The sequence below is a fragment of the Malus domestica genome, chromosome 08, assembly GCF_042453785.1.
Source record: "Malus domestica chromosome 08, GDT2T_hap1".
NCBI classification, from domain to species: domain Eukaryota; kingdom Viridiplantae; phylum Streptophyta; class Magnoliopsida; order Rosales; family Rosaceae; genus Malus; species Malus domestica.
Window position 1 is genome coordinate 27446097 of NC_091668.1, and position 20016 is coordinate 27466112.

At 36.9% G+C, this 20016-nt stretch overlaps 1 protein-coding gene across 1 annotated transcript; it reads right to left on the bottom strand.

Annotated features, from left to right (window-relative positions):
- Positions 1-6465: 6465 nt before the first annotated feature.
- On the bottom strand, positions 6466-7901 carry LOC103441840 (ethylene-responsive transcription factor ERF021). The gene has a single exon (XM_008380552.4). It carries the CDS (start codon positions 7598-7600, stop codon positions 7067-7069), a length of 534 nt encoding a protein of 177 aa, XP_008378774.2. The 5' UTR covers positions 7601-7901; the 3' UTR covers positions 6466-7066.
- Positions 7902-20016: the final 12115 nt, after the last annotated feature.

Consider the following 20016-nt stretch of genomic DNA (forward strand, 5'->3'; position numbering starts at 1 on the left):
AGAGGAATCAGTTGGATAATATATATATAATCTCCAAAAAGAGGAGAAGACTTAACATACAGTTTCAGGAGTAATTCATGAGAAGGAGCATCTAGCAAGTTTCTATAAAAAGGACATATAAATCCACGTTGTACTCTTTTTTGTTCGACTAGGTTTATGTCTCATAGGGTTTTCCATAACAAGATTTTAACGAAGCATCATAAATGCGTACGACACCATTTCAATTGTCTAGAAGAATGCAGTACTCTTTTTTCCTTCCCTTTAGTTTTGCCCCACTATGTTTTTCAAGTAAAGGTTTTAACAAGGCAAGGCGCAACTATGTATTTTTTGAGATAGAGATGAAAGTCCAACACAAAATCTATTCTTTTTTTAAGCTGTATTCTAAGCTGAAGGAATTCTTCCGATTTGTTATTCCTTCAGCTATAATGACCTGGTAATCAACTCATGTTTTCTTCCCCTCTTCAAGAAAATTATGGTCTTGGATTTCTTGAGTTATATGACACACACTCATACAGCGAAGTGTTTTGTTGGCAGACTGTAAACATAGACCATTGATTAGCTAATTCTTTCATGACTATGTGGTCGATATTGCCTTTTAGGTAAACATCGCGTTAATCCTTCTTTCTTAGAGGGTCACCTCTATGTTGACTTTCAGGTTTGTTTCCTAAACATCGCGTTAATCCTTCTTTCTTTAGAGGGTCACTGCTTGTAAAACCCTGTCTCGAATTATGTATGTTGGCATATTAACGGAGTTATAAAATGACCAGTTTGCCTCCTATCACTTACCCAATCTGGTTTCCTTTTTGGATTTTCTCCAAATTCTTCCCCTCTCTTTGCTTGCCACGTGGCACCACCCCACCCCCATCTCTTTTCTCTCTCATTCTCTCCTTCTCCCCGAGCCCTCTCACTCTCTCTCTCTCTCTCTCTCGCACACTATCTCCCTCTCCTCGATCTACACACACACACACACCATCATCACCACCTGTTGGCAGTGACGACAACCCTCGACCTCAACCAAACACCTAACAAATCGTTTCTCTTTCCCAACATCGTTGCAGTCACGGTACAAGCATTTTTCGACGAAGGTAAGTCGAAATCACCCTTCAATCTCCTTCCTCCATAGTCTAGACTGCTTGGTTATTTAATGGAAAATGGTTTTGGTGAAGGTTTAAGCACGAAAACAACTCAAGGAAGCATTTTTCAATTTTCTCGTGAAATACCGTAGGTTTCAGGACATTTTCCGGTCGTCTCCGATGCCAACTCCAACCCATCTTGGTACGACTTGGATCCCTACTATTTTATCTTCATTTTGGCTTTTGTATGATGAAATTTGGTTAAGGTTTGACCCTAAAACGGAGTCAGGGAGATTCTCGACCAAATCTCCAGCATTCTCCCTCGCAAAACCAGGTTGAGACCCAAACCCAAGCTTGGGCCGGGCTTTCAGGCCCAAAACCCAAATGAAACAAGGCATTTGGGTCGTAATGACTAGGGCATTTGGCCCATTAAACCTTCGGCCCAAACCCTTAGAACCCAAACCCAAAATCCTTTGAACCGAGGCCCTTGGACTGTACAAACTAGGGCATTCAGCCCGTTAAAACTAGCCCAAACCCTTTGGACCCAAGTCCAAAGCTCAGGCCCAAACCTAACAAACCCTAGGCCCAAACCAACTAACCCAGACCCCAGGTAGCGGGTAAGCTTGCGTGTGGGCGCGCATGAGAGGGGTTGCCCGTGTCAACGCGTAGAGCACATACGCCACCGTCCACGGTGAAGCCGGTGAATTTTCCGGCCACCCACAGCTGCCCGTGGCTATCGGAGCCGCCACTTTGCGGTGGGGCGTAGGGGTACTTGAGGTCCCTCCTTATGTTTTTCGACATCCTGAATCTATTTATAACGTCCACTTTCAAAAATTCAATCATTATGGTAGAGTTTTATTAATTGGACCCTTTATTTGTTTAGGTGCGATTATTAGCGGGGATTCCGTCATTCTTATTTCGCACGGCTCTTCGACAACGGAGTATCTGTGAGTGGACCCCTTCTAAAATGCATAATTTAATAGTATAAATGCATACATGAAAAACATGATTTAATAATTACGTTTTATGAAACGTTTTATGAGTAAATTAGATTTACACTTTATTATTATCATGCTTTACTGAGACTATTTTGGAATACCATACTTTATCGAATTTATGTTCTTTGTACTAGATATGATGGATGACTATATACTATTTATGAACATGTTTTTACACTCTTTATAGTATATATAATGGATGACCATATATTATGAAGATGTTTTGAGATATATGTACTTATGTTGGAAATATTATATTCAATGTTTTTGTGCATATCTAGTGGTCACTGTCATGCCTACGGGCGTATGTTATGCCTACGGGTGTATGTCCTGCCTACAGGCTCGTGACGGTCCTGCCTACAGGCGTATGTTCTGTCTACAAATGTATGTCCTGCCTACCGTATGTTCTGTCTACGGATGTATGTCCTGCCTACAGGCGCGTGATGGAGAGCTTTCAGGCAATTATGATACCACTAGTTATCACACTAAATATGATATATATTTTAAGAAAGGTTTTATGGCATGCTACTGTTACCAGAAATCTATTACATATTATGCTATTAGTTTTCATAAACTTTTGGGGTTAGTACGTTGTTGAATAACTATGTTTGCACTACTTATACATCAACTTGGTCCACTCATGTTTGTTTTGCGCCCCCTCAGGACATTGGAATGAGGCTTACGATCCAAGCTACGAGGCATTCCCCTACCAGTGACATCGTGCCATCCTTTCTGCTTTGACATCATTGTAATAGCATTTTCCCCTTGTATTCTGAATTAGATGTATGCTCTGAACATGTCATGCATTATCACTATCATTATCATTGTTGGTAGTTGAATATTATTATATTATTTTATAAGGTTTATGTTGGAATATTACATCGCGTAGTTCGCGCGAAATTTACATGCATGTTTCACATGTTCTCAGCATATGCATTCATTAAATGGCTTGCGTCACCCTCGGGTGTTGGCCAGCATGTGGCCATCCCAATATCCCTCGGACATCAAGATCGGGGCATGTCACTGCTGCATCTAGGAATTGGAAAAGCACTTGCGTTGACCAATCACACTAGGCTCATATTTCACATAGGAATGACCATGCATGATGTTATGGCGTAAGTATTGTGACCTATATAACCAATTTGCTTCTCTGAAATTTACCCTTTTATTTATACCCGATAACCGTGGATAAACGTCCGAGTGGAGCAGATTTAAGAATGAAAATTCGGGTATTCTTCGGTATGGGGAAAAAACCGTAAATATTATTCAGTTATGATTTTGAATATGGTTAAAGGAGTCCCCAATCTGCACCTATCCCTGAATCTGCCCAAATAATATATTACAATAGGAAGGATTTGTGGCACTACTTTCTTTTTGCAACTTTTGACACACATTTTTGTGGACCCACTTCATAATGTGTTTCAACGTTCAGCCTCCTTTCTTTGTAGTCTTGGGTTCTTCAAGAGACAATCGGATGCATCTTTATTTATCCACCACTCCTTTACATGCTCACTCTATGTTTTGGTGTCTGTAGATGACCATATTCTAACAGGTCCCAACTCTGATGCAGTTCGAAAGTTTATACATTTGTGCATTACCTTTACCAGTCGCAAGTTAGGGGAGCTTAATTTCTTTATCGGCACGGAGGTCATTTGACATGGCAATCATCTATCTCTCTTTCAAACTTGTTATGCCTCACAATTATTGAAGAAATTCAAAATAGAATTATGTAAGCCATGCCTTACACCATTTCTCTCCTTTACACGCTTGTCCGCTCATAATGGCTATTCTATCTCTAATCCTGAAACATATTGAAGCATGGTTGCTAGTCTACAATATTTGACTTTGACACGCTACAATATCACCTATGTTGTCAATCAAGTTTGTCAGTACATGCACAATCTCAAATCACCTCATCTTTAGGCTGTCAACGCATATATTGCTATATAAAAGGCACCGTTGAGCATGGTCTTCTCTTCCGTTCATCCCATGATTTCTCTCTTCTTGAATTTTCCAACGCTGGCTGGGTGGATTCCATTGATGATTGTCGGTCCATAAATGGTGCTTGCATATTTCTTGTCTCAATCTCCTTACTTGGATAACCAAAAAGCAGTCCACTGTACATGTCTCGCTCTAACTCGGATGCCACGACTGCAGCTGATACGATAGTTTTGTTATCTCTTTTGTGAACTAGGCATTCCACTTCGCACTACACCATGCTTCTTTGTCGACAATGTTTCAACTCTTTTTTTCGGTAACATGGAAGAAGAAAAAGAAAAACTAAGGAATAATTAATCTAGTTGTAGCGACTCCAGAGCAATCATCGGAAAGAGTTTGAACTAAACAAGGAGGAGGCTATGCAAGCTCTTGAAACTCCATCTCACAATTTAAACCCAATTTGACTAACTCGTCAGCTACAAAATTACGCTCTCTATAAATATGTTGCACACTACAATTCTAATTCTCTATGATTAAACTTCTGCATTCCGAGACAAGACCATAAAGAGGATGATATTAACGATAGGCGAACCATGAATGAGTGAGATTGCCAAAGAATAATCAACATCCACAATAAGATGAGAGAAATTTCTAGCTTTCGCTATCTTCAACCCATAAAACAAAGCCCAAAGATTAGCATGGAGAACTTCCCCAACTCATTTTTTAGCAATAAAACCAATGATCCGTTACCGTGTCAATCTCTAATTAATTCCCCACTTCCAATCACCCCTTTAGAACCAAGCCTAGCACCATCCACATTTAACTTAAACGTCCTAGAAGGAGAAGGAACCCAAGCCAAGAGAACCTGCACATGGTTGTGTTTACTCGAGATGCTAACACATGGCCGCTAATCCTATTTTTCATGTGCGTACTAGTCACGCATAGATTGACTAACACTTTGTTTGTGAGCTTATCGTTGAAAGAGTCCTTCATACTCAACACATCTCTTCTTATAAACAAATTGCTGATGTCTTCACTAAATGACTTATCCGTGAACAGTTCTCTTTCCTTATTTCCAAGCTCAATCTCCACTTTGTTCCGTTTCGCTTGAGGGGGGATAGCATTATCCAATCAACCTCTAATCTCTCCAATGAATCTGCTGTTAAACTGTGATTCCACCAATCTCTCCTTATTGTTGTAAGCAAGGGCGGAGCCAAGTACAAGGCTCCCCTAGGCTATAGCATAGGGAGAGTTTGGTTCTTCAAGCTTAAAAATATTAATTTTTGGGTTCGTTTATGTTTTTTAATTGTCATATTCTACTTAATAAATGAATTTTTTATTTATTAGTAAGGCTGTTTTTAAGAATAATAAGAGCTAATAGATGTTAAATAAACTCATCGCTTTAACCAATATTATATTTAATAGTAATAAATTAAAACTTCCATACCATAAATGGTTCCTTATTTTATTCACTTGAAAGCCTTGAAGGCTAGAAACCTAGAAAACATAGCATAAAATTCTTGCTTTAAATTACTACATTCAAGTTTTTACTATTATATAACTTTCTGTAGGCAACATAAGATTAAAAATTTGATTTCGTAGTAATAATTTTAGCTTAGCCCACCCACCGAATAATTTCTGGCTACTTGGTTGTAAGTAAATAATCAATAGTTATTAGTTGTCTGTTACAAGTTATACAAAGTCAACTATTTGATTATATATCTGTATCAATAGAATGAGCAAAGGGGTCATCAAGTATTTACTCCATAACACAGATTTTTTTCTTTGCTCTATTTCCTTATTTCTGCCATTCTCTATTTCTCTATATATAATATATGCACAAGGGGCCTATTTTTTAAAATGATTTTGTCAAGCATGTAGTGCTGTCCTTGATAAGTTTTAAGTACCATTAACCACTGAAAGATTCAATTTTAATTATCAACTTCTGATCAGGTTTGAATTATAGTTCTTCTTGGTCCTCTCATTCATAAGATTGACATGCTAATAACTCAACATAAATTTTCTCTAACAGTAATAGTGAAAAACTGAACTGAATTTTATTTTGGGATGATGCTATTACTTAAACACTCTCTATAATACGGGTGATGCTCACACATAATACTAGAGCTCATATTTATCAAAGAGTGTGTCGACGGATGTGTTATTTTTGTTTGCCGAGATAGTTTTGTTGTTTATTTTTATTATCTACTAGACCAATCATAGGAAAAGGGAACAAAATGCATTCATACTTAATAACCATTTCTCAACAATTTCATATTTGTCATCTCTCAGAAATAGGCATGAAATTTTGTACATCTGTGACTTCTTTTGTTTTGAGGAGGGTGGCCCTTATAGATGAGACTCCTTTGAGCTAGAGTTATTGTTTAACACTTCTTACTTTGGCCTCTGATGTAACGTTTCCATTTGAATTCTATCGTTTGAAAAAATGTAATAAGTGATTACCCATACACACTAGTATTATTGCGTAATTAATCTCAATGACAAATTATTTGCATTACATCAAATAATGTAAACAATGGGAGCAATAAAAATTAAATCACACGATCGAGTACACTCTTCTAAAGCTGATTTAAAAAGTAGCCAAAGAGTTTGTGGTCCTTCTTCACACAACACAAATCGATCCAACCTCACCTACTACCAACCAGAACTAATGCTTGATCAATCATCAGTGTCCCTCCAATCCAGATGTTTAAAAATTGGATCACCAAGAAAGTTGGTGTTTCCTCAAACCATATATATATGATTGTTCCATCAACAATTAAATCATTTTAATCTGCTAATTTTGTCAATCAATTCGAAACAAATTAAGCTCAAACTTTACCAAACTTTTTCTATGGGTAGACTTGTCCCCATCTTTTTTTTTACTGAAACTGTATATGTTTGGAAGATTTATTTGAATATATAGCTCATATATTTTAGTCAAACTACGTCCCAAACATGTATTTTATAATAAAAATAATTGTATATGATAATAATTTTAGGAAATTAATATATGTAGTTCATATTTTGTCATTGTACTAAACGTTAATTACCTAATTAAGGATCCCAAAGAGAGTCATTTGGCATATCCTCCCACTGATTCTCAAAGTCATCAGAGAACATCGTAGGCTCTGCCATTTGCATCCACATTTTGGGCGAGTCCAAGGGTGACTCGTTGATCGCTTGGATTTGAGACGGCGAGAGCCTCACTGTCACCGGCCCGACGTTTGAGCTGGAGCCCTCAACCTGATCATGACCTTCAACCGCACCAGCACCACTACCTCTCAGCATCAAGGCTGCTTCCTGTGCCGCCGTGCGTATGTCATCGGGGGTTGAGCTGGCGGGGCGAGGCAAGTTACTGACAAGTTCAGGGAAGTTGAGCCTTGCGTCGCGACCCCTGAAATGTAACGCGGCCACATCATATGCGGCGGCGGCCATCTCTGGTGTCTCGAAGCTGCCTAACCAAATGCGGGTTTTGGTTCCGGGCTCACGGATTTCCGACACCCATTTGCCCCATTTTCTCTTGCGGACGCCTCTGTAGGTCGAAGAGGCAGGGCCGTAGGCATTGCTAGAATTGGCGGGATCTCCCATGCATGCAGAGAAATGATAGCAGAAATGTTAAAATTGGTGTTTGTGTTTGAAAAATAATTAACTTTGAAGCAATGGTAGTACAATTATAAAACACATTGGTTGGTGAAAGTGTGATCCAGTTGATACGTATTTATAGATGCGAACGTCTTACGATTTTTGAACGATACGTGGTCGCATAACATGAAAGTAAGTGAGCTTCCACGCAGTTGCCTTGTCCAGGTGCATGCTTGCAGAATTATCTTTTCTATTTGTCGAAGAATCTAAAAAATAAATCAACAAAAAATATTTGAAATTATAAAAGTTGGGGATGAAAATTCAGGCAATATGATGAAACAGAAGATTAACAAGTGTTGGGGGAATGAATAATTAATAGATAAATAATATGTACTGAACTGTTGAGGACGCGGTTTAAACCCAGGTGGCATGAAATATATATATATATATATATCCATTCTTCTTCTTCCTTTATGGTTGAAGTATGAAATCCTTTCGGAGTCTGGACCCACTGAATATCCGTTCTCACTGAAGACAGGATAATGTAGAGCTGATCAGTGATCAGCATCAGCATGGCGAATCTAAGATCACCACACAACCTTTTTTTTTTTTTTTTTTACTGTTATGTTGATTTTTCTTTACAATAGGGCCCATGTTTTAGTGTAATATATAAATTGAAATTTTTTAGCGTGATTTAATACTACTACATTTTTTTTTGTTAAAGAATACCACATGTTACCACCTACTAGAAACTTGTTTAAGGATTCTGCTTCTCTAGGAACCACAATGCTCATAAAGACTCGTTTAAAAGTATTTTTAAAATAATTGACAGCGTTTTTTATGAAAATATTTTTGCAACCAATTTTTAGTAAAAATGCAAGTGAATCTTATTGGAAAAACATTTAAACTACTTCATGAAAGAAGCACATAACTGGTTTTTTGCATAAAGCACTTCAAATGCTTTTGGAACCCAAAAGAATATTTTTTCTGAAAGTGTTTTCAGTCATTTACAAAGTACTTTCCAACGTGTCATAAGTGTTCTTTCTAAAAGCGCTTTTACGTTTAAATTTTTCATCAGAAGTAAAGTTAGTACTCTAAGCTACACTAAGGGACGGAGAATGGGTTGAACAGGAGAGGCGTTAGGTTGAACAAGAAGGTCCTCCTGAAGAAGCACCTAGCTTCTGAAGACATTTTTATGACTCTTATGATCTCTCAAAATTTTCTACCTAACATAATCAAAAATGTTTTTTTTTTAAATCTCCGATGATTTTGAGTTGGATACTCAAATACTTAACATAGTATAGTCACATTAAGTGATCCTAGCTAAACCATTAGATTTCAATCTAATCACTGACGTCGTCCAAGAAAAAAAAATGAAATTCCAAAAGTTTAACTTACATAAGATTATGTGTCACCCATCATTTCCTCTATTCATGCTGAATATTAGAAAAGAGAATCAAATTCATATGTATTGTATACTATGTTGGCATGTTTACTAGTTATTAATAAGAACAAAATAAGGAGTTGGATTGCAATTACGAATCACTCACAAGTTCAATGAGCATGGAAGGATAAAAAAAATAAGCATAGCCTACCCAAAATTAGGAATTCAATTCTTGATTTGGATTGACTAAGTGGATTCTTTGGAGAGACGTAGCATTCTATTTTTATGGAGAACCAATTCATTATGAAACGACCCAAGCATAATGATCCCTATAATCATGGCTCATACATAGGTCATGATTACCGATATAATGAGTCATTCCTAAACAAGATTATTAATTGGTGCTCCTTATCACGTCTCTCATATAGTCAACAATTGTTGGCTAAATGAGCAGGATAACGTGAGTTCAAACCAACCATTTAAGGAGCGTCATGTGTGCCCTAATAAATCATCTTCGAGCCCATGTTTGTCTTTATATAAAGGTATGCTTATACAATGAAGGATATCCTTTAGCTAATAAACTCATAACTTAGTATTCATTTTCCTACAATAAGTATGACTTAAACATCAAAGAGCTTTTGGCTCACACCACACCGGTGTACATGTTGGCAAGGTCTCACCTGTACCTTTTCATTCTTGGTTGCAAAGATATCACAGTAATTTTAAGTTTGTGTGGAATTCGTTCCCTATACTTTTAAGAAAACTCTCTTTGTCGACTAAAGAGGGTGTCTTTAACACTTTTAATCAGTTTAAATATAACTTTCATATATAATAATTTTGATTTACCTTCTTCCTCTCTCCATCCTGACTTTCCTCTTCATATCTCTATCTACTTTGTACAGCAACTAGCTTACCCTTTACTCTAGTTATCTTATGATACAAACTATAATGTCCTATTCCAGGATCCTTGAAAGAATGTAATTCTTTTGTAGTCAAGAAAGTAAAATTCTGTATTTGTAAAAGAAAAAGGAAAAAAAGAAGAAAAGAGAATTCTGTTGACCAGGAAAAGACGAAGAAGTTATGTTTCGTGTGTATGCACGTGTTCTTTAAACTATCACTATAAAATACTTGTAGTTGTAGATAGCACACCCAAAATTAACATTAAAATGAGAAACGTGGGGTTTCATGGGTTTCTAAAAGTAGCCTAAATCGATGCAAAAATATTTGTGTTGTGCTTCCATTATGATCGCTTCCTTTTGTGCCTTTTTAAACGAAACAAAAGTTGTATCGTGCTTCGAAATATATATATAGACGCTCTTATTAGTTTTAACTTTTAAATTTTGATTTTTGTATTTTTAAACAAAAATTTAATAACCAAAACACCTTAAAGATGAGGTACCCCAAAGTACCACAGTATCCCCTGAACGATATACTCTCTTCCATATGAAATCAACTATGAACCTACATGTGAGGAGTACGAAAATATAAGGTATTTACGTTTTCAATATTTGTTCAAAATATACTACTACATATCGAATAGAATTTATAAGGCATTATTTTGAGAAATAAACTATGAATATGTTTATCATCACTTATTTCTTATAGTTTGATCCAAGCAATTGAGGATTGTGTGTTCTTATTTGCTTTGCATGTATGTGATGGAGTTGTTGAATGGTGGACAAGTGGCCATTACCTTTTAGCTATTAAACAAATAAAAAGAAAAAAAATGGGACAACATGATTATGTTTCTTCCTTGTTTTGGGGAAAAGAAAAGTGCACTTTGTCTAAAGTGTTTTCTTTTGTCCATGTGGGAAGTCACGGGGTGACTTAAGGAATTATTTAGCAGCAATTGCTGCTTTTGTTGTGAAGAGGAGAAAACAGCCGAAGAAGAAGAAAATAGAAGGGAGCAGCAGAAAGAAGAAGAGAGGTACGCAGCTCCCATATAAGAAAGAAAGGTGATTTTCTTTCTTGGTTAGTTCTCACTAAATCAAAGTTGTATTTGTGTATTAGCTTTGAGCTTCGTATAGAGAAGAAATTATACATTATATTTCTTTCTCTATTTGTTTCTGTGGTGTGTGAAAGTTATTGGGTGTATTGGGTTATTTGGGTTGTGAGATTGCCAACACTTTGTAAACTCCCATTTGGTTGATAGTGGATTATTGGGTGAGCTCCTACTGCTCCGAGGACGTACTCCAGTTACACTGACTGTTGAGGAACCTCGTTAAAATCTTGGTGTCTTTAATATTTTGTTCTTCCATTTTCATTTGATAAATTTCCTGTGGGTTAGCTTGAGTTTGTTCCAACGGGTTTGGTGCTATCCTAGCACAACAATTGGTATCAGAGCACTGGTTGCTCTTGGGTACTGTCTAGTTGCCAAAGATGTCAGACGGGCAAGATGAGAATCCTTTTGGAAGCAGCTTCGGGTTTGCAAGAACTACGGTGCAAAATGCAAAGTTCGAAGTGGAAAAGTTTGATGGCACAAACAACTTCGGGATGTGGCAATGTGAGGTCAAAGATGTGTTGGCTCAACAAGATCTACTTGCCGCTTTGGGAGAGAAGCCGGAAGCTATGTCGAAGCCGGAATGGGAGAAATTAAATTTGTGGGCTTGCTCTTCAATTCGGTTGTGCCTTGCAAAAACTCAGAAGTATTTTGTGATGCGGGAGACATTAGCAAGTGTGTTGTGGCAAAAATTGGAAGACAAGTATATGACGAAGAGTGCAGAGAACCGGCTACACTTGAAGAAAAAGCTCTACCGCTTCCAATACAAAGAAGGTACAAAAATGATTAGACACCTTGATGCTTTTAATAAGTTGATTGCCGACTTGTTAAATTTAGATGAGGATATTAAGGATGAAGATAAGGCCTTAATATTGTTGAATTCATTGCCGGACTCTTATGAGCATTTTGTTACCACTATTATGCATGGTAAAGAAACTGTGAAATTTGAAGATGTGTCAAATGCCTTGATGAATTATGAAATGAGGCATAGAGATAAAAATCATGATAGTACCTCTGAAGCTTTATTTGTTAGAGGTAGATCATCGGAGAGAAGATCATCTTCTAGTAGGAAAAAATCACAGTCTCGACCTAGAGGAAACTCTAAAGGTAGAAAACCTTTGGAAAGGGATGAATGTGCCTTTTGTCATAATAAGGGCCATTGGAAGAAAGATTGTCCTAGGTTGAAGACCAAAGACAAAGAAAGTTCTGAAGCTAATGTTGCTAAGGTTGAAACAGATTTTTCTGATTTTGCTTTAACCACTTCCTCATCATTTGATTGTGCTACTAAGTGGGTGTTGGATACAGGTTGTACTCATCATATGACTCCTCACAAGGATTGGTTTTCAAGCTTGAAAGAGTTTGATGGTGGAGTTGTGTTCATGGGAGATGACAATCCTTGCACAACAAAATGGATTGGTACAGTTCGTTTAAAGTTGCATGATGGCATGGTTAAAGAGTTGACAGGTGTTCGCTATGTACCGAATTTGAAGAAAAATCTTATTTCTTTGGGTACTTTGGAATCCAAGGGTTTCAGGTTTCATTCAGATGGACAGACATTGAAAGTTACTTATGGTGCACTTGTTGTGATGAAAGCTCCTAGATGTGGCCATTTGTATTTATTGCAGGGACGCACTGTGACAGGTGAAGCATCTGTAGTCTCTGAAAATATGGGCACATCTGATTCAGATACTACTAGATTGTGGCATATGAGATTAGGCCATGCCGGTGAGAAAGCTCTACAAGGGCTTGTGAAAAAAGGTCTTCTAAAAGGTGCCACGACTTGTAAGCTTGATTTCTGTGAGCATTGTGTCTTGGGGAAGCAAACTAGAGTGAAGTTTGGTACTGCTGTACATCAGACGAAGGGCATTCTTGATTATGTGCATTCGGATGTTTGGGGTCCTACAAAGACTCCCTCTTTGAGTGGTAGACATTGGTTCGTGCCCTTTGTTGATGATTATTCAAGAATGTCTTGGGTTTATACTATGAAGCACAATAGTGAGGTATTGAGCATTTTCTTGAGTTGGAAGAAAATGGTTGAGAACCAGACTGGGAGAAAGATTAAGATTTTGAGATCGGATAATGGTGGTGAATACACATCCGACCCTTTCTTTAAAGTTTGCAAAGAGGAAGGAATTGTGAGACATTTTAGTGTTCGGGGAACTCCACAACAAAATGGAGTTGCAGAAAGATTGAATCGAACCTTGCTTGAGAAGGTTAGATGTATGTTGTCTCGGTCGGGTTTAAGCAAGTCATTTTGGGCAGAAGCAGTTAATTATGCATGTCACATCATCAACCGGTTACCCTCAGCTGCTGTTCAGGGTAAGACACCAATGGAGGTATGGACTGGAAAACCTTCTTCTGATTATGACTATATCCGTATTTTTGGTTCACCTGCTTATTTTCATGTGACTGAAAATAAACTTGATCCAAGAGCCAAAAAGGCTATCTTTCTTGGTTTTAGTAGTGGTGTCAAAGGTTACAGGTTGTGGTGCCCAGAGATGAAAAAACTTGTAATCAGCAGAGATGTGACATTTGATGAAGAAAGTATGTACAAAGTCTCTGAGAAGAATGTGAAAGATGTCCAACAGGTGGAGCTTGAGAAAGTTGCCTCTGGTACTTCAAATCCTATTTCCGCCGATGTCGAAGCCACTACAAGTGAGGAAGTTGGAGACCATGAGGATGTTGAAGAAGTTGAACTTGAAGATTCTATTCAAGTTGAAGAGGAAGTTTCACCTCAAGAGTCTATTGCCAAGAACAGAGGAAAGAGACAAATTACCAAACCAGCTCGATATAGTGACTATGTTTCTTTTGCTCTTCCTATTATCACTGATGAGATTCCATCCAATTTTGAGGAAGATATTGAGAGTGAAGAAAATGAGAGGTGGTGCAATGCCATAGGTGATGAGATAAATTCTCTCTTGAAGAACAAGACTTGGGAGTTAGCTAAATTGCCTAAGGGCAAGAAAGCTATCGGTTGCAAATGGGTGTATGCCAAGAAGGAAGATGTTGATGAGAAAAGCAATGTGAGATTCAAAGCAAGATTAGTTGCTAAAGGGTATGCACAAAAGGAGGGTATTGACTACAATGAAATCTTTTCTCCGGTTGTGAAACACTCCTCAATTCGCATTATGTTAGCTCTTGTTGCACAGTATCATCTTGAGCTTGTGCAACTTGATGTGAAAACGGCTTTCCTACATGGTGATTTGAATGAAGAGATTTATATGTGTCAACCGGATGGGTATATAGTGAAAGGGAAGGAGAATTTGTTTTGCAAATTGAAGAAATCACTTTATGGCTTGAAGCAATCTCCAAGGCAATGATATTTGAGGTTTGATAAATTTATGAGAGGCCAAAATTATTCTAGAAGTCAATATGATCATTGTGTGTACTTCAAGAAGTTGCAAGATGGGTCTTTCATTTATTTGTTGATATATGTTGATGATATGTTGATTGCCTCAAAGAATGTTGAAGAGATTGAAAAATTGAAGAAGCAAATGAAGAATGAGTTTGAGATGAAGGATCTTGGTGAAGCGAAGAAGATCCTTGGCATGGAGATCACTAGAGATAGAGAGAATGGTTTGGTCAGTTTGAATAAAAAACAATACCTTGAGAAGTTGATTCGGAAGTTTAGAGTTCATGATTCAACCAAACCGGTTAGTACCCCTTTAGCTCCTCATTTTAAATTGAGTTCTCTACAGTGTCCTAAAACTGATAAAGAGAAGCTGCAAATGAAAAATATACCATATGCAAATTTGGTTGGTAGTTTGATGTATGCAATGGTATGCTCTAGACCAGATATTGCTCATGCAGTTGGCATGGTGAGTCGATATATGCATAATCCAGGTAAAGAGCATTGGCAAGCAGCTAAGTGGATATTGAGATATCTCCATGGTACTCGAGATGTTGGTTTATGCTTTGAGAATGATGACTCTGGTATTGGTCATTTTGCAGTTGGTTATGTTGATTCAGATTATGCAGGTGATCTGGATGGAAGGAAGTCTACTACAAGCTATATGTTTACTATGGCTAAAGGACCAGTTTGTTGGAGGTCCATTTTGCAGTCGTCTGTTGCCTTGTCTACTACAGAGGCTGAATATATGGCAGTTGCTGAAGCTATAAAGGAGGCCATTTGGATACATGGGCTGATTAAAGATTTGGGGGTTGATCAGAAGTAGGTGGAGGTACATTGTGATAGTCAGAGTGCCATTTATTTGGCTAAGTATCAGGTTCATCATGCGAGGACCAAGCACATAGATGTGCGTTATCACTTTGTGCGTGAAGTCGTTGGTGAAAGAGAAATCATTCTCCAGAAGATTCCAACTAAAGACAACCCCGCTGATATGTTGACTAAGGTTGTTGGTGTAGCCAAGTTTGTTCACTGTTTGAACTTGGCTCACATTTTGCCTATATAAAGAAGGCGATGAGCAGTAGGAGTTTTGGAGCATTTGGCTCGGCATTAGTTGTTCTCTTGCTAGTGTTTGGGAGTGATTTTTTGGATCAATTGTGTTGGTTGGCTTATCATGGCGTTTTCGGGACTTGGCCAAGGTAGAGATTGTTGAATGGTGGCCAAGTGGCCATTACCTTTTAGCTATTAAACAAATAAAAAGAAAAAAAATGGGACAACATGATTATGTTTCTTCCTTGTTTTGGGGAAAAGAAAAGTGCACTTTGTCTAAAGTGTTTTCTTTTGTCCATGTGGGAAGTCACGGGGTGACTTAAGGAATTATTTAGCAGCAATTGCTGCTTTTGTTGTGAAGAGGAGAAAACAGCTGAAGAAGAAGAAAATAGAAGGGAGCAGCAGAAAGAAGAAGAGAGGTACGCAGCTCCCATATAAGAAAGAAAGGTGATTTTCTTTCTTGGTTAGTTCTCACTAAATCAAAGTTGTATTTGTGTATTAGCTTTGAGCTTCGTATAGAGAAGAAATTATACATTATATTTCTTTCTCTATTTGTTTCTGTGGTGTGTGAAAGCTATTGGGTGTATTGGGTTATTTGGGTTGTGAGATTGCCAACACTTTGTAAACTCCCATTTGGTTGATAGTGGATTATTGGGTGAGCTCCTACTGCTCCGAAGACGTACTCCAGTTACACTGACTGTTAAGGAACCTCGTTAAAATCTTTGTGTCTTTAATATTTTGTTCTTGCATTTTCATTTGATAAATTTCCTGTGGGTTAGCTTGAGTTGGTTCCAACGGGTTTGGTGTTATCCTAGCACAACAGGAGTAGCACACTTTAGTTGCCTCTTTTGTCAGTCATTTTAAAGAACCTCTTTATTCGAAGTTCGTTGGTTCTAGCTACTTTATAAAATTTTAGAAAGTTATGCACGTTTGTTCATTCAATGTATGAACCCTAAACCACAAATTACAATATATATCTTCTCCCATCTAAATAACCAAAGTTTCGTAAATTATACCACACGAATATATGATATAGTAGAAGCTAGCTATTGGGTCCACTTAGTGTCATATTTCTAATGTAATTTGGCTAGTGACTAACACAGAAATCAGTCCTAATAGGAAATGGATTTAATTGGTAACAGCTCAAGGGCAATATGTATCCAAATGAGACCATACAGCGGACGAGAGACCTTCTTTAGAGTGAAACAGCTGGATCATGCTAAGCATCCAATTATCTTGATAATAAAATATAATTAAGCGATGTCTCTACCCCTTATTTAATATGTGATAATTTTCAAGGTTTACTAATAGCGTCGCCATAATCGTAGGTTTAAATAATCAGCGCTGCCATGAATATCTTCTCTGAATTTTTGTCATGACAATATGATACTGATGTGGCGTACGGATATACGATCTCCGCGTTCACTCGAGGTTTCGCATGTTTGACTGTGGATGTGACACTACAAAAGTTACAGAATACAGGATCATGAACAGTTTTATCGATTTTAGAGAAAATCTCGATTTTCAATTGAGTAATATAATCATGATATAACTCTAAAGTCGTTTATATAATCTTGAGAAAACTCTAGAAGCAAATGAAAACAAAACGGGAAAATACGAAAATACCAAAAACATTCTTAAAACTTAAGTGTTGTTTTTAACCCTTTAATTAAATAAAGTATCATGAGTCCAAATAGAACACAACCGTAAAACACTATTCACAGATCAGTCCAAAATTTGCCATTTGAATCGGAAAAGGATCCTGCTCTTTTTTTTAGGGATTCTGTAGTCGTTTATTATATATCGTAGATCAGAAATTATTTAAAATTAAATATAAATAATATTTAACAAAAACTGATTATACAATATACAATGATAACGTCTACGATCACGAAATTCTCTAAATCTTCAGACAAAGAATCCGTTGAATGATCTCTTGTCCCTCTTTTAGTCCCTTGTCAGGACGTAAAGTAATAAAATCATCATTTTCTTTCTAGTTTTCCTGCCTTCAATCTTCCAGTTCCGAAGGTATTATGACTGCATGTGGAAGTCAGATGGTTTGCACTTTGGGAATTGGATCATCTCCTAAGCTTCGAGAAATTTTTAGTTATGACCGAAATACGAATGGTACATCACATGTTTTTATGCAAGTGATGAAAAATTTTAATTTTTAAGTTATTAACGAGAAATTTTTAGTTGTGAAGGGAAAACGAATGGTACATTACGTGTTTTTATGTAAATGGTAGAAAATTTTAATTTTTAAGTTACTAACCTTTTAACACACATATCCCACAATTTATATAAAGACACGTGATGTACCACCTCATGTGACGATCACACTAAAAAATATCTCGTTATTAACCTTTTAACACACATAACCCATCATTTATATAGGGACACGTGGTATACCACCTCGTGTGACGGTCACACTGAAAAATCTCTCCTGAGCTTGGGCTCAGGATCATTCTAACCGACACACAAGGACGGTTGCATTTTGATCTAACGGCAACAAACAAGGGAGCTCTCTAAAAGTTAAAATAATTGTAGTCGTTTGATCAAAATTCAACGACCCTTGTGTATCGGTCAAGAGGATCCTGAGCCCAGAGAGGATCCAATTCTTGCACTTTGGATTACATGCTCAAAAATGTTCTAAAATTTCTATTTTTTTTAATACAACGATGTGCTCTAAAGGAGGCGATATTTTACTGTACAATAAGAGGAGATTGCACTAAGTTACATTGTATATCAGTCACTAATTACGTATTGAATACAACACAAATATACTATGGCTTCGCCATCTAGTGAATTAAATAAGAGAACGTTCATTTATATATAAAGATGAATATCACTAGACCGTATAAATCTTCCATCTTAAACACATCTAATTTACCAACTAAGAAAGTGCAATTAGATTTTATTCAATTCTGAATTATTCTAATTCATAAAAATGAGCATTCAAATTTAAGTGAGATGGACCAACACACTACCTTAATCGATTAGCCTCACCACATTTGCTCACTACCTTAATCGATTAGTCTAACTCACAATTACTTAAAATTAAGCAAAATTCAATTGCCGTACTTTTTGTGCTTAAGAAAGACTTAAACATTTACTTGTTGAAACCGACAAGGATTAATCTATTAACTAAAGCCAATAAAATAAAAACAACAACTATAAAAAGTTAGGGTTTCAATCACAAAATCTACAATCGTTGATGAATCTTTTGATTCACTGAATGCAGAACAAGAGCCTTACTGATAAAAAAAATAAAACAAAATAAGAGCAAGAGCCTTTTGTTGTCCTTAGATTTATGTTGGTCATCGAGCCTTTAGCTTGTCTACCACCGACAACTTTTGTTTGTATGAGTAACGATTGGGATATGAATTAGAATATTAGTTATTCTTTTCTTTTTATATTAGTAAATCATTAATTCCACAAAAAAATGATATATAGTTGTTGTAGGCTAAGAAAAGGGGGAGGACCCGCGATAGGAGAGAAAATAGACAGAGAGTGGGAATTATGTGTTGTGATTTCACATCTTTATGTCTTTATTTATAGTAATATGGAAGAAAGAATCTTGTTCTCCAAGTAATACAAGTACAATAAAGAATGATCTCATACAATCCTAAACATAATCTACTAAGATTTACACAATTGCACTTCCAATGGAATATTAACTGCAACACTCCTCCTTGTTTGTGTAAATACTCAAGTAGATGGTGCATTAGATTTTTAGCAATGATGTAAAAATAGTTAATGAAGTCTCAAACACGAAATGCACATGGAAAGTAAGTCTCAAAAAACCTAGCTATGTTGAAAATCAAGGCGAGACAAAACCTATAGGCTAGTAGAAAAGTGAGTTAATGACTTGGTGAAGAAATCAATAAGGTTGCCTTGGGAATGACTTGGTGAAGAAATCAATAAGGTTGTCTTGGGATCAGATATGCTTGACTTCAATTTTCTGATGCACTTGTTGCTGATGTGAATAGAAAAACTTTGGTGCCATATACTTGCTATTCTCTACTTTCATGTAACCTTTCTTGATTTGGATGACACAAGCAACATTATCTTCATAAACCGTTGTAGGAAAATTAACTACGGAAGAAGGTCCGCAAATGCTCTTAATATCCTCACTAACAACACTCAACCATAAGCATTCATGCATAACTTCATGAAAGGTGAGATCTCGGCATGATTCGAAAAAGTCTCAACTAAGAGTCTGCTTGATTGACCTCCAAGATATTGCGGTATCTCCAACAGTAAGGACATAACCTATGATACGCCATCTTGAAATGATTCATTTTACAGTTGTGAGAAAAATGATTTTAAAGGGCATTTTAGTCATTTTAAATTTTATTTTGGTGTTTGAGGCGGATTTAGGTAGAACGCATGGGCAACAACCGTTGCGAATCACAGTGGAAATGAAGAAGTTATAGAGTGCTCGCATTTTGATCTTTTGTCAATTACTATAAATAAAAACTTGACTCCAGATTAAAAAAAAAAAAGCATAAAGTAGTTTCCAGAAATGGAAACCCAACCGAAACCAATAACTCGCAACCCACTGAATCTACCAACCCGCACAACTTCAAGTTTTTTATGCAAATTACGGCCAATTGTGGCAAAAAAAAATTTGATGCCACCAC

Coding starts and splice junctions, on each gene's coding strand:
- LOC103441840 (XM_008380552.4), bottom strand. CDS start 7,600: ATGGGAGATCCCGCCAATTCTAGCAATGCCTACGGCCCTGCCTCTTCG.